General features: G+C 43.0%; 1 protein-coding gene across 1 annotated transcript; it reads right to left on the reverse strand.

The window, feature by feature from the left end:
- Window positions 1-2,892: 2,892 nt before the first annotated feature.
- On the reverse strand, window positions 2,893-5,762 carry Lrrc14b (leucine rich repeat containing 14B). Its single transcript, XM_055597906.1, has 2 exons — window positions 4,876-5,762; window positions 2,893-3,579 (listed from the first exon to the last, which is right to left on the reverse strand). Exons 1-2 carry the CDS (start codon window positions 5,760-5,762, stop codon window positions 2,934-2,936), a joined length of 1,533 nt encoding a protein of 510 aa, XP_055453881.1. The 3' UTR covers window positions 2,893-2,933.
- Between the last annotated feature and the right edge of the window lie 9,980 nt (window positions 5,763-15,742).

Here is a 15,742-nt window from a genome sequence, read left to right on the forward strand (position 1 = left end):
ATATATATATATATATATATATATATATATATATATATATATATATACCCAGTTGGTACCGCAGTGAATGCTTAGAATTTAGCTGTTCAGGGGTTTGGAGATTTAGCTCAGTGGTAGAAGGCCCTGGGTTTGGTCCTCAGCTCTGGAAAAAATAATAATAATTTAGCTGTTCCTATATTCAGTAAGCATGTTATTTATTAGCAATGATACACAGTCAATAACATTTGTCCTTTAAAGTAATAGTGTGACCTTTTATTTGTATGACTTTACTGTTCTTTTGAAAGAGTCTTGCTGCATAGTCCATGTAGGCATTATACGTGCAGTCTTCCTGCCCCAGGCTCCCAAGTGCTGGGGTTACAAGTGTGTATCACTACTCTTGACTTGATAGTCTTACATGTATTGTCACCGTTTTTAACATTTGTTTAAAAAGCAAATAAGTACTTACAAGTCATTTACACACAGCTTATATGAGTTGACCCTTTGTGCATAACTCATGTAATCCTTACTCTGGTTTTATGAGCTAAGACCTATTATTTATCTTGCAAAAGGTAATTTCCCAAGATACTCAGGTTCTATGACTTGCCATAGTTTTCTAAGACTCCACCTGTGGTTGCCCTTAGAGGTAAGAGGTGTTATAGCAAGAAAGATAAAAACAGCAGAGAACAGCAGTAGAATGGTGTAGAACAGGTGGAGCCACCAAGGGTCACACTCTGTGGAGTCACAGGGAACAGTCTTTAGGGGTATGACTAGGAACATGAGAGGTTACCGGGAAACTCCCTGGAGACTAGCAAAAGATTTTGATGGGTGAGAGCTATTCATGTGACCCTTCTGTCTGACGTATACCAGTTCCATTCCCACAGGAAGGCAAGCGGCAGGCATCATTCACACTCTGCAAGCAGTGTAGTTACCGGTGCTGGGAGCTCCCAGCATCCAGGTCCCCAGATACCTGTTAGACTAGCCTTTCGAAAGGATGCAGTATGAAGTCTGTCAAGTGGGCTTTTCTAATTAGCCTTGCTTTCTGGAGGATGGGGATCTGGAGCCATGATTTGGAGAAAGTGCTCTGCCTAGGTCATGGTAGTGCTTTGTTGGAGTGGGTCTGAGTTGGGTGTTGGACTTCCAAACTAGGAACCTGTATTTTGTGGTCAGTGGCAGGAAGTGAATAAAGTGGTCAGTTTATGCGCAAGTCCTATATTCCTCCCTGTGTATATCTTTCTGAATAGATATATGACAAACTTAGAAGTACTTATCCAGAAAACAAGTATACAATGATCAAGGAGCACTGAGGCTCATGTTTTATATTCCACATTAAGTTCTCAGAACCATTTTGGCAGAGTTGGCAGCAGGCTAATCAGCCAAACCACCTGATTCCAGCCTCAGTTACAGCTCTTCTCAATTGATACTTATGCCTTTCTACTGTATTACCAGAACTGGGAGAAGTTATTTTTTCTAGGACATCTTAGAAACAGTTTTCTTAAATTGTGTTTCCTAATGCATTCAATCCTTAAAGGAAGCTGCACAGGCTCTAGTTTCTGTTACTCCACTGATCTGCTCATAAGACCTTGGACACACTACTTCATGGCTTTTTCTAGGATTTATCTTTTAAAATGACACATTTTCCATGGGAATCACATCAATTCTTTGTATCTATGGCATGGCCACCTTCCATCCTAAGTCTGCTTTTCAAACTGAAATTATCAGTAACATTTTTATTGCTGTTCAGGGGTCAAACGGAAGTACCTGGTATGGAGACAGACCTAGGGGAGGAGATATAATGGGAGGACCTGAGATGGTTTACCTCTGGTTGGGGACACATGGAGAAGAACCACAAACTGGAGTCACATTTCAGACCCTTGGCTGGTACACAGGCAGTTATGGAGCTAAGGTTTTACTTCTGTCACAAGTGAATTATTTTCATACTCTTTAAAATTCAGAATATTAATGAAATAAACTGTACATAAGTTAAGCCACACTCCCGTTTTATTAGCACTCAATTACACTAATACTTTGGCAAAAGCAGATATTGGAAATGAAGTCTTAAACAGATCTTTCTTATGTGGTAATTTGTTCTTCAAAGGAATTGCAGAGGGCCAGGCCTCAGCCATTCTTAGTAGTGCTTTGTGTGCATTACACACATTATCATGTACAAAGTTCATGATTGAAAACTAATTTAGTCACAACAGATTTCACAAAATCTAAGTTTACAGTTTTGTGATAGGCAGCATTCGTAGCTATCCTCTCACTTGTGGCCTCATACACTGTTCAAGTTAGACATGCCTATCTTAGGATCTGGATGCTGAACAGAAAATGCCAAGAAACACTGGGCATATTTCAGCACCTAGATGTCCTCAGTTACCAAAAGATGGTGCAAACCTGCTTAGATTGGAAGCAAAGCCAAGACAGCCATCAACAGAAAGTTGACCACCACCCCCATGCCCCATATTTCTGTGTAGGCACATGTCATCTGGTAAGAAGTATAGCAGATAGAACATAGCTAAACTGCTAGGCTCATGGGTCTGCTTCAGTTTTGTGTTCAGTGTCTGTTTGATTGTTGTTGCTGTTTATGGGCTGCTGCTGTTGGACAGCTTCTGTGATGAGTTTTCTCATCTCCTTCCCCTCAAGGCATCAAAGCCAAGTTGCCCCTGCTCCCACTACATCCTGTCCTAGTATCCACATTCTCCTCCGCCTTCTCTCTTCGTTTAAGGCGGCCTCCCCTCTGCTTTAGGATCCTACTGTGCTGACACATAGGAGCACCTCATATGTCATTTATATATCTGGCCTTCCTCTTGGAGTATGTAATGAGTATGCCTGCAGTTTTCACTAAGGAAATCTTGTCGCGGTGATGCTGCTGGTGACGAACAGCTGAACCTGATCTGGTCCAGGCCTGACCTCAGGGCACTAGAAATGCACAGCCTCTTACAGCATGATTCCAGGACCTACTCCATTTGTTCTAGTGCTCTGGAAAAGTTTTCCAGAGCAGTTTTGAAAGCTTGCAACAAAAAAGTACCAAGTTCATTGCTGGTTTCATGAATGTCTGGGTCAAAACTTCCAAACAGGGGGGTGGAAGCCTGGATGTCCTCCCGGTTAGCTTGAAGCAGTACTGCTCGCAGATCCTCTGCAATCATGTCATATTTCCGTTGGTCGAATCTGGACACCGACAGCTCATCCTGGGGGTAGGTGGCACCCTCGGGGTAGCAGTCCTTTGGCACCGGGAACTCAATGTGGCGCAGCCTAGGAAGTTCGCAGAGTGCAGCAAAGAGGCGCTGGAGAGCACTGCCTGACAGTGGGTTCCCGAGGAACTTGAACTCCTGGAGCTGGTTGCAAGGGCTGAGGCCCAGAATCATCATGCTGACGTGACTGTCTGTGATGTTGCACTCCTCCAGGGTAAGCACTCTCAGTGTTGGGGCAGCCTGGCGCAGGAGCCTGAAGAAGGTAGAAGGGTACAGATGTACCAGGTTGTGTCCACTCAGGTCCAGCACCTCCAAGTGGGCAGTGTGGTTACAGTCTGCTAGGAAGGATATGTCTTCATGATTAAGGGCACAGTTGGCTAGGTCCAACACTCTTAGAGGTGTCTTGAGGGGGCTGTGAGTAGGCAAAAAACATCAAATGTTATGAGGGTCCCAGGTGAGCTGGAGTTTTGGTGAAGGCTAACAATACAACCCCAGACAGATCTCAGACGGCAGCCTGCCAGGAACTCAAGCTGACACTTCATTTCATGTTGCTTATGAGTTCATGATATTATTAAGCAAAACTTAAAAAATCAAAACAGTTAATGACAGGAAAGTCATGCTTCTCCTAGAAGTCTCACTGCTGCGCCTGCTGAGCCCTCAAGAACTGAACCTAAAGTGGACCACCACCATCTTTCAAGTTGACCAGGGAAGTTTATGCACATGATCTCAGAACAGACTGAATGTTGACTATGGGAACAGCAAAAGAAGAGTTGGCTTGAAAGAGTACCGTCACCAATGGCAAAAGAGTCAATGCAATTTCAGGACTGGGAAGAGACACCCAGCAGCCTGAATTTGGGCTCCATAGCCTGTGTTCATTGGGTTTTCCTGGATCAGCTAGAGGGGAAGGTATGTCTCTGGAATAAGATCCCCACCCAGAGTTCCTGAGAATATACATTTTCTAGGACCCTGGACCTTTTTGGGACCCCCCCCCCTAAGCCCTTGTTAAGCAAGGCAGTGTGTACTAGAGTGTTGGCCCTATTGTCCTCTTCTTGCTGCCTTGCCTCCCCACTGCCTGTCCACATATGGACAGTACTCTCCTGGGAATGAAACCACCCCGACCGCCTCATCACTACCCGGCAGCTGCCCTCCCGCCCTTCTTCATTGCTGAGGAGGAGATAGCAATGCCAGGGTTTTAGGTGAGTCGGCAGTCCAGCTGACACAACCTCGCTATGCTGGGCTGCATTCCCATTTCTGACATGTGAACATGTTTTTAGACACTAAATATTGGGCAGTTTGTTATACAGCAATAGGCAGTGGAAGGTCTGGGTGTGACTTCTGCATTGTTTACTTTTTAGTTAGCTCCCTCCTTCCTCCTCCTTCCCTCTCTGATGCTGAGAACTAAAACTAGAGACCTGCTTGTATTTTATCACGGAAGTACCCTATACTCTCAGCCCTTGTTTTTGTTTGTTGAGATAAGGCCTCTATTTGTAGTTGGCCTCAAACTTAAAATGCTCCTGCTTATGCCTTCTGAGAGCAGGGACCTTGGGGAACAAACCCCATGTCTGTTTTTTGTAAATTGAAAGGAGTCCTCCAAGTTGGCTCAGTGCTCTGGTCCTTTTCTGATGGATCTTTCCTGAGGATCTGTATTCCTCAGTGACTCCAGCCTGCCCGGCCCGACCCGACCTGTTCCCAGTTATCTGAGACTTACCTAAGTAATGTTTGGATCTTCCCTGTCAGGGTGGAGAAAGCTACGCTGAGCTCCGTGAGCTGGCTCATCTGGCCAAGCTCCCAGGCGATGGAGCTAAGGAGGGGGTCCTCACCCTCTGGAGTCGGGGCCCAGGCTGGGGGTGCATCGAAGGCCTTGGTGGGCAAAGTGAGTGAGGTCAGCTGAGGGAAGCCCACCTGGGCCAGCAGCTGCTGCACGTGGCCGGCATGCAGCCTGACGTTGTGCACTACCTCCAGCTTCCTAAGCTTGCCCGGCTGAGCCAGGCCGAGCACTTGGAGGAGCTGCCCAGGGCTTAGGCTGTCTGCCCGGAGGGAAGGGCAGCAGACCTGCAGAGGGGCTGGGCCTGACGGCCTCAGGGCCTGCACCACCAAGTCAAAATTGCCTTCCGTGACATAAAGGTCAGCAAAAACTTCAGTGGGGTGCCCAGCTGCCCAGGGCTGTTCTTGGAGCTGGCAGCAGGTCCTGGCCAGGACCTTGGTTCGGCCCCACCTTCCCAGTGCTCTCCCACAGGGACACTGCTGCACCTGTACATCCTGGATGCCTGTGAAATCAGCTACCCGAAGCCGGTTGCTCCCGTTTTGCAGCACACGGTCAGCTAGGCCTTGCATACAGGCCTCCAGACAGGCCTTGCAGGCACGGTCACGCAGATCTTCCGGGTGGTCAGTGTTCGGCCCCAGCAGCGCAGCCAGGCGAAACTCCTCCAGCGGCCAGTGACTCAGCACAGCACGGGTGACTTCTGTCTGCTCTAGCAGGTAACTGGCCTTAAACAGAAGCGGGTAGAGGTTGTAGGCTACGTTGTCCAGGCCCTCCTGTGCCAGCTGGGGGTGGGACACCACGGCTTCAGCAGAAATGAAACGAAGCGACCTCATTGTGCCCTAGTCAGAATGGTGCTGTCCCTGCTTATTTGTCCTAAAGCATGTCGGTTTTGTGCCTATTTTTAGCTGCTGCTGCTTCTGGGCTCAGGAGAAAAAGTGGTAAACTGGCCCTTGTGGTCATCTGACAGCTATTTTGGTCCTTTGGCTGTCACTGTGGCAGCACCTGTCTGTGTTTCACGGCCCCCTGCTGGTGAAGGCAAAGCTTGGCTTTGTTGCACAATTTGGGGCAATAAGCTCAAGGTACGCAAGCAGCCTAAGGCTTACTTACAAATGGAAATTCTGCCAGGCTGGGGCCCAGCCCAGGCAAAAGATCTGAGGGCAACGAAATCCTGAGCTGCGCTGGAGTGGATGAAACAGTGGTCTTTGGGTAAAGCCCTTCTTTTCCTCACAGCTCGGGAGTCAGAGAGGCAGGGACCAGGATGTGGGGGTAGGATAACTCTTCCGTTTTTAAGAATACTGGCCCATGAAGCTTCACCATCTCTTATCCCCAAGGTTCTTCTTTGCACAAAAGAGAGAAACAGTTTCCCTGCAGAACAGGGAAGCAGGTAATCCTGCAAATAAATGCAGGTACCTATAGGCTGTGGGTTCTTAGCCCTGGCATAGGTAGGTTGTAGAAAACATAAAATATAGCTAATAGGTTATTATCAAAACCTGTAAATATTACAGTGGTATTATATAACCTACTGTCATAATCAACAAAAGACACAGACACCTGTTGTACTTTAGAACGGCCTCATTTTACCTGGGGCTGGGCAGATATTAACCCTCTAAACTACCTTTCTCTCCCAGCCTCCATCCCATGCCATCTGCTTTATTCATTCCTATCTGGGATGCTTCCCATCCATAATCCCAAAGTACTTGCTAATGCTCTTCATCTGGGCTGCTTTCCTCCACCCAAGCCGATTCAGCCATGTGGTTCTCTCCGCACCTTCTACCCAAGATCCTTCTCTCCCTCAAAGCCTGTGGACCTTAGCTCCGTCTCTCACTTCTGCCCTGCCCAGATGTAGGTCTTCTTTATTAACCAATCAACTTTACATTAGATAGAGCAAGATTTACACAACAAGGGCAAGTGTATGAGAATGTGCTTGCCTGGGCAGCACCCAGATCTCAGGAGCAAAATAATTAACAATCAAAGCATCAGACCATGCTGTTACATGGTATAACATGTAATAAGAATAGATAAGCCATTAGAAGTCAGATTAATACTATGTCTATTCAGCAGAATAATAGTTGCAGGTCTCTCCCTAGGTCTCTCCCGTGGCTATGCAGCCACGGGTTATTGGCCTCCATTAGCAGACATGCATTCCTTCTCCTGCAGTGGGTCCTAGATCCAATCAGAAAAAGTGGATTACTCCCATGAAATCCATGCCACTTTTGTACAGTATGCATATGCTGTTAGGCTAGTCATTGTTGTAACTTTTAGAGTTTACAGATTACTTTTCTTTCTTCCACATTAGCATGCCTCATACCCCCCAGCACTAGGAAAAGTAACTAGTAATGACAGCTTGATTTCTCCCTGTTTCATGAAGCAAGGATCTGGTGTCTTCGGCAAGAGCATCTCACCATTCAGTTCTGGAGGCCACCAGGAACAATGGCAATAGCCTGTAATGTGTGGGGGTCTCTGAATTCCCACCGGCCAAAAACTTCAAAAAAGGTCACCTATTCCCGCACAGGGTTTTCATTTGATAGCATACAGTATTTGGAGAAGGTATTTTGCCCCCATTAAAGGATAATTCTATTTAAACTTTGTATGTGTACGTTAGTATATGTTATGAAATGTCTACAGCAATAGACTTTCACATGATTCTCTCAAAGATCTTCAGTTTTGGTTATCCCTCTTTATACTCCATCTCCTAACCTGCTCCCCCACCCCACCCACTTTTTCCTGCTCAGCTAGTCCACATTCCTCCTTCATATCATCTGTGATCTCTCTTTCTTCCCTTGAAATCTCATCTCCCCAACCACTAGCTTGGTCTCCTAACAATTTTCTGACATCCTTGGGTACTCAAATTTATATCCAAAGATTCAAAGTTAGCATCTCTATATAAGACAGAACATATGATGATTTGTTTTCTGGCTCTGGGTTACCCCACTCAGAATGATTGTTACCATTCCATCTAATTACCTATAAATTTCATAGTTTTCATTTTATTATTAAATTTTTTTCTAGAATTTTATGCGTATGAGTATTTTGCATGCATGTATACTTGTGTGCCTCGTATATGCCTGATGTTTGTAGAGGCCAAAAGAAAGCATTGGTTCCCCTGAATATGTAATTACAGATAGTTGTGAGTCATCATGTGGTGCTGGGAACCTGACCTGGGTCCTCTGGAAGATCATCCAGTACTCTTAATCACCCCACCATCTTTCCACACCCAGTTTTAACAACTGAATAATTCATTATGTAAATGTACCACATTTTCTTTATTCATTTGAGAGTTGACAGATATCTAAGCTGTTTGTATTTCCTAGCTATTGTGAATAGAGCAGCAATGAACATAGATGAGCAAGTGTCTCTGTAGTAGGATAGAGTTTTTGAGGTGTATTCCAAAGAATGGAAAAATATAGTAGATCTATTTATAACTTTTTAAGGTAACTTCTCAGAGATTTTCACAGTGACTGTACCAGTTTACACCCTGTGATGGCTAGTTTTTATGTCAACTTGACATAAGCGAGTGTCATGCAGGAAAGAATCTTAATTGAGAAAATGCCTCTATGGGATTTACCTATAGTAAAGGCCATAGGGAAGTTTCTTGCTTGATGTGGGAGAGCCTGCTTTACTGTAGGTGGTGCTGGACAGATGGTCCTGGATGATATAAGAAAGCATACTGAGCAAGCTCATTACTGAACGAGTTAGAGAGCGACCCTCTTGCATTAGCTTCTGCCTCCAGATTCCTCTCCTGCTTGAGTGTCTGTAGGCACTATATTTTTAATCCTTCTTTATTTGGATTCTTAAACCTCTTCCTCCCTTCCAAACCTTATTCCTTCCTATGCCCCAACACTAGAAGATTAGAGGGGACTGGGACATAGTTCTCTTTGAGCTACTTCTTGCTGATTAGGGTCATCAGGTTCTTTGGAGCAATACCAGTCTCAGTTTTCAGTATATCCAGCAGTCGAGCAAACACAGCAGAAAGATGAACCAACAACATCGCAGAGGTACAGCAGCAAGGAGACCAGCAGCCTCTTCCTTCTTCAGAGCTCACCCTCTTCTTCCTCAGCACTCCTTTCTTCTTTTTTTTCTCAGTTCCTCTGGGCTCTGGAATTTATGCCCTCTCCATAGTCCCTAGAGTTAAATTATCTGCAGCTGGTTAAACCATGCCCCTGCTAGAGCAAGAGACAGTCATAATTAACAGCTGTGGGCAAACTGAAGCTACCCCATATCCCACACGTGGGATTAAAATAAAAACATATTCTCATAACTGAGCTTTTTAAGAAACAAAAACTCTCACTCCAGTTTCTGTCCTGACTTTCTTCAACAATGGACTGTGATATAGAACTGTTAGCTTGAATAAACCTTTTTCTCCTCAATTGCTTTTGGTCATGGTGCTTTACCACAGCAATGGAAATTCTAACTAAAACACACTTCCGCTAACAGTGAATAGCATTGCCTTTTCCCATGTTTGTGACCTGTCATCATTTGTTTTGTTTATCTGAGCCATTCTGTGGTAAGATGAAATTGCAAAGTAGTTTCAGTTCATTTGCCTGATGGTTAAGGATAGTTAAATTTTTTAAATGTTTCTTGTGAATTAGTGTTTAAGCTTTTTGAGAACTCTGTTTAGTTCCATGCTCCATTTTAAAAATGGGTTTCTTGATTTTTTTCTTTGTATCTAGAAGCTTTTCATTTCATGAGGTCCCATTTATCAGTTGTTGGTTTTAGTACTTTGTGCCTATAAGCTGAAATGTATTAGCTACATTCTTCTCTATTGGATTCAGCCTGTCACTTCCAATGTTGAAGTTCTTGATCAGTCTGGAGTTGAGTTTGGTGTAGGTTGAGAGATAAAGATCTGGTTTCATTCTTCTGCTTGTAACTACTCATTTTTCTCAGCACAGTTTGTAGAAAACACTGTCTTTTCTCCAGTGGGCGCCGTTGGCCTCCTTTAGGAAGAACCGTGACTGTAGGAGCGCGGTGCTGTGTTTAGGTCTTTATCTCTTCCATTGGTCAATGTGTCTGTTTTTATGCTGCCTTTCTTACTTCAGCCCTGTAGTATAACTTGAAATTTGGGGTGGTAATACCTTCAGCAGTGTTTTTCATTGTTGTTGGGAATTGTTTTGGCTATCCTGGGTCTTTCATATAAAATTTAACATTATCTTTCCAATTTCTGTGAAGATTTGTTTTGGAATTTTTAAATATTTTTTTTATTATTTGAGGTTATAAAATAATTAAAAACATTTGCTCTCCTCAAGTTCTTTCTTTTTATGTTCATTGAGCTGTTCCTTCATGACTTCTCTAAACTCCTTGAATCCTTTACTAAAGGTCATGCTTGTTCCGGGGTTCATCCAGGTGATTCTCATTGAACAATATTCCCCACAGGCCTACTGGTCTTGGGGTATATACTGCTTTGATCTTTCCTACTGTCCGTATTTTTGTGATGAGATCTGAATATGTTCTGTTAGGGATTACATGGACAGAGCAGGTTGGGGCAGAGGAGAAGCTATGCAAGTCAGATTGAGTATAGAGGTTGGATTTGTCTCTGGTGGAGTGAAGCCAGGTGGACAGAGGGTACTAACCTGGTGTACAAGAGGAACTTCCTGGTCCAAGCCTGGAGGATGTAGGCATGTGAGGGGGTTGAGGAGTTGTGTGAAGGGGGTGATCAAAAAGATTTACCCCACTAGACCCTGGAGGAGTATCTGACTTGGTGGAGAGCTTGGGTGTGGTATGGAGGACTCTGTGGATTAAATGCGGGCAGAGATGTATCCTGGCATAAATCTGTGGTGCACAGATAAGCTGGGCACTGTATATGTGATGGGACTAGATCTGGGGAGTTGGGAGGGTTCATGGATTCATGGTTCAGAATGACTCACCTGGGGAGACTCTGGAAAAAGATGTGCAGGATCTGGAGGAGTAGAGAGATTGCATTGGAATTTTCATGGAATTTTGTTGAGTCTGTAGATTGCTTTTGATAGGATAGCCGTTTTCATAATGTGAATCCTATCAACCCATGAGAATGGGAATTATTTCTATCCTCTGGTATCTTCAGTCTCTTTCTTCAGTGTCTTAAGGTTTTTCTTGTACAAGCTTTCTTTTTTTTTTTTTTTTTTTTCTTCATTTGATTTATTCCAAGACATTTTTGAGGCTGCTAGAAGCCTCAAAAAAGTATAGCCTCTTTTTGCTTGGAAAGTTACTGATTTTTTTTGTCATAATTTGTATCTTGCAACTTTGCTGAATTTTTATCAGCTCTAAGTTTCAGGTGGAATCTTTTATGAATAGAATTATACTCTGCAAATAAGGATAGTTTGACTTCACTTCTTATTGGTATCCCTTTTATCTCCTTTCCTTGTTGATTTAAGATCCTATGTCTGAAACTGAACAGTAGTGGAAACAAACAACACTCTAGTTAGTTGTGATGGTGCACACCTTCAGTACTGTTCTAGTCTAAGAATAGCTGAACAAACCACTCAGACTCCAGTCTCAGTTAGATATGGATAGTTTATTGAACACAACACCCCAAGACTGGTCAGATCAGGGATAGAGGAGCCTAACTGTGACATCGACTAGGTCTCACATCAAGGTTTTTACAGAAATAACCAAATCCATGGGAGGGCAGAAACACAGCTTAGCTAACCGTAAAAAGCAGTTTTACATTTTTGGCTTAACTAGACAAAGTATTATCAGCTAACCTTTAAGCTTTAGATTAGTCTTAAATGAGGTAAGTGAGGCAGGGCTTGCGGTCTTCTAGAGTACATCCAAAGTGTAGCCAGGTATGTAGATAAGAGGGGTGCAACCAGAGTGTAGCCAAGTATGTAGATAACAAAGTATGAGTTATGAAACTGTTGACTCTAAAAGGCCAGCTCAACCCTCTGGCAGGGTCTGGTAGTGTCAGCTGTGAATAACTGCTTCTAGGAAGCAGAGTTGAAAAGTTTAGAATTTGGAACTTAATTTCACCTTATAAACAAAATGTAAGATGAATACAAAGATGGCTGCAGCTTTGTCTCAAATAGCAGGCTGCAAAAAATACCAGCACTCAGTAGTCAAAGACAAGAATATCTGTGTGAGTTTCAGGACAGCCTGGTCCACATAGCGACTTCTACATGGACAAGTTCTAGGCTGATCTCAAAAGTAAAACAAGCAAAAATAGCACACTGGTGAGTGATAAGTGGGTCGAAATCAGAAATGAAATCTAAGAATTTTTAGACTTCAATGAAAATAAAGCATATCAAAATCTAATGGACCCAATGAAAGCAAGCCTGAGGGGAAAGTTTATAGAAATCAGTGTCAATATAAATAATGAAATTCAGGATGTGTGCTGACTAGTTTGGAGTCATTTGAGAAGACCTATCTTCAACTTAGAAAATGCCCTCAGCAAAGTAGCCTGTAGGCAAGCCTGTGAGGTATTTCTTGATGAATGGTTGATGTAGAAGGGCACAGCTCATTGTGGACCATTTTAATTTTGGAAAGGCAGTTCTGAGAGGTATATGAAAGTAGGCTGAGCAAGCTAGCAAGCAGCATTACTCTATGGTCTCTATCTCAGTGTCTGTCTCTAGATTCCTGCCTTGAGTTCATGCTCTGACTTCTCTAGACTATGGACTACAAACTGTAAGATAAAATAAATCCTTTCTCATCCAAGTTACATTAGTCATAAGGTTTTATCATAGTAGTTGAAACTCTAAGGCAGAAATTGATTCCAGGAATGGGTATTGCTGTGACAGGCCTGACCATATTTTAGGAGGAATTGTGGTCCCATTTGAAATTTGGACTAGAAAAGCTATTGAGTGCTCAGAGCTCAATGAACTGGTATGGGAACTAAGAAGTTAATGCCAAGAGCAGTGCAGATGATGGAGGTGTTGCTTGTGAGATTTCAGAGGGAAGTTTGGAAGTCCTTCAAAGGCTCTGCTAGGGCCATTCATGAGCTATTTTGAATTAAGAACCACCAAAATGATACTTTTGCCTCACTGGTACAATCATTACTGGTCATCTGAGGCTGAAGAATTTCAAGTGATTAAGAAGAAACCAGCATCATTGAGGTAAAATCTTCTGTGAAGTGTTTCCTTGGGGTCAGCATACAAAAGCTCTTGGTCCAGAGAGGGTCAGTGCTATAGCTAGTGTTGGCAACTGGACTTAATAGCCTGTAAGAGTTTCCCAGGTGACGCTGGATTTGAAGTCATTAAGGGACCATGGAGACCAGGGGAGGCCTGGAACTATGAGAGGCCATTGGTGAATGTGCAGCCTCTGTTGAAGTTGAAACCCAGGATTAATGGGTCATAGAGAGAGGTGGTGGACTGGCACCAGGTGGCAGGGTCAGAGTCCCTGAAGGAAGCCCAGAAGAAGCTATTGGTGAGGGTTCAGGAGTAAGTTCTTACTTTCAGGAATTTCTATAAATACCCAATAAAAATATAAAATTTGACTGGTTGGTAGGATCAAATCTGAAATAATCCAACTATGTAGATAATCCAACTATATTGTAGATTTCATTTTAGGTTCAAGAACACATATAAGATGAAACTAAAAGGATGGAAAAATATTTTGTGTAAATAGTGACCAAGATGGATGGATAGTTATTTTGTATATGATAAAACAAGTCATGTCAAAGAAAATTATGACATGGTGGTTGTGAGTTGCCTGACATGTGCCTGGAAGCAAACTCAGAACCTCTGCAAAAACAGTAGCTTCTTTTCAACACAAGCCAGTCATTCAGGCCCACAAAATACTTTTTATGTTAAAAAAAACTTTTTGAATGAGATAACGAGGACTACTATATGACAGTAAAAAGAAGCGCCCCCGCTCGAGGATAATATAATAATGTGTATAAAACTTGCTTCACATTTCCTAAACATAGGACCCTATTGTAAGTAAAAATGAAGAAAGAAATAAAAAAATTACAATATCTAGAATTCCCCAATTTATTGAGAAAGGAGCCTGGAGGAAGGAAGCAGAGAGCCTCAATGGGTCAGTGTGGAGAGGAGTACCTGGCCAAATTGATGTGGATGCAGGAGAACAGATGAAGAACATTAGCAAGTATTTGGAGGTTATGGATGGAAAGTAAAGCCCAGATAGAAATTAGTAGAGCAGATGACGTGGGATGGGGGCTTGGGAGGTAAAAATAGCTTAGGAGGCAATATCTGCCTTGCCCTAGGTGAAATAAGGCTATTCTAAAATAAAAATAAAGAAAAAGAAAAAAGAAAAAGAAACCCAAAGACACTTCTACTCAGGAAACAGGAAATATTTAAACATTCTTTGTTTATCCTGCAGTCTCTTATTCTCTGTACTTGACCAAAGTTCAGAGGGGCTTTGTGTTAGTTGCCACTACTGAATAAAGAAGCTTCTCTAATGAGGGCTGAGAGAGATGGTAATCTGTGCGTGTAATAAGTCGTTAGGAGTCAGCTTAATATGGTCTCCTGTTTCTATTGCTGTGAAAAAACACCACAACCAAAGGCAGGTTGGAGGGGAGAGGATTTATTTTACCTCACAGGTCACAATCTACCAGGGGAAGTCAAGGCAGGAACTCAAAACAGAAAGCTAGAGGCAGAAACTGCAGCAGTGACCGTGGAAGAGTGTCGCTCACTGGCTTGCTGCTAGGCCTGATCAGCTTGCTTTCTTATGCACCCAGGGCTGCCAGTCCAGGAGTGGTGCAGCCCTTCACCATCAGTCATTAATCAAGAAAACGCACCACAGGGTTGCCTACAGGCCGGTCTGTTGGGGGCACTTTCTCAATTGATGCTTCCTCTTCTCAGAGACTCTAACTTGTGTCAAGTGACAAAAAAAAAAAAAAAAAAAAAAAAAAAAAAAAAAAAAAAAAAAAAAAATTAGCCATGAATTAATTGTGAAAATACCTGTATTGCCCAAAATGGTCTACAGATTCTATGCAATTCCTATCAAAATTCAGATGACATTTTCCATAGACTTAGAAAAAAAAATCCCAAACAAAAAGGCTTTGAAAGCTAACACAATCCTTAATAGAAAAAAACAATACTAGTGGTATCAAAATACATGATCATAAATTATATTACATAGCTATAGCAATAAAACAGCACAGCACCAGCATAAAAACGGAGGTGTAGACCAATGGAATAGAACATACGATCTGTATATAAATCCATATAGTTTCAGCCACTTAACTGAGAAAAAAATGATTTATTTTGTTTTGCCTTCACGTATGTATGTGCACCATGTACATGCCTGGTATCCATGTAGGTCACAGGGAGGTGACCAGGTCCCCTGGATCTGGAGTGAGTGGTTGTGAGTCATGTAATGTGGGTGTTGGGAATAGAACCTTGGTCCTCTGCAAGAGCAATAAGTAGTTTTAACTATTTATGAGTCCTCTCTCCATTTCCCTAATGTATTTTTTTTTTAACAAAACTTTAAAAATGTACATTAGAGGAAAATGGCCTCTTTACCGAATGCTTCTTGGAACAAATAATAAAGAAAATGTGACATTTATATCACACATGGAGTGGTGATTATGAAAATATCTCTTACATTTGAATAGAAATGGTCCCCATGTGCTTGAGTACTTGACCCAAAGGGAGTGGGCACTCTTAGGAGGTGTGGCCTTGTTGGAAGAGGTGTACCATGGTGGAGGCAGGCTTTGAAGTCTCTCACATGCTCCAGCTAGGCCTAGTGTGGCAGACTCCTTCTGCCTGTGGATCAAGATGCAGAACTCCCAGCTCCTTCTCCAGCACTGTGTCTGCCTGCACAATGCCGTGACAATAATAGACTAAACCTCTTAAACTGTAAGCCAGTTCCAATTGCATGTTTTCCTTTATAAGAGTTGCTGTGGTCATTGTGTCTCTTCACAGTAAGACACCCTAATTAAGAC

Source organism: Psammomys obesus, unplaced genomic scaffold (assembly GCF_907164565.1).
Source record: "Psammomys obesus unplaced genomic scaffold, mPsaObe1.curated_primary_1811, whole genome shotgun sequence".
NCBI classification, from domain to species: domain Eukaryota; kingdom Metazoa; phylum Chordata; class Mammalia; order Rodentia; family Muridae; genus Psammomys; species Psammomys obesus.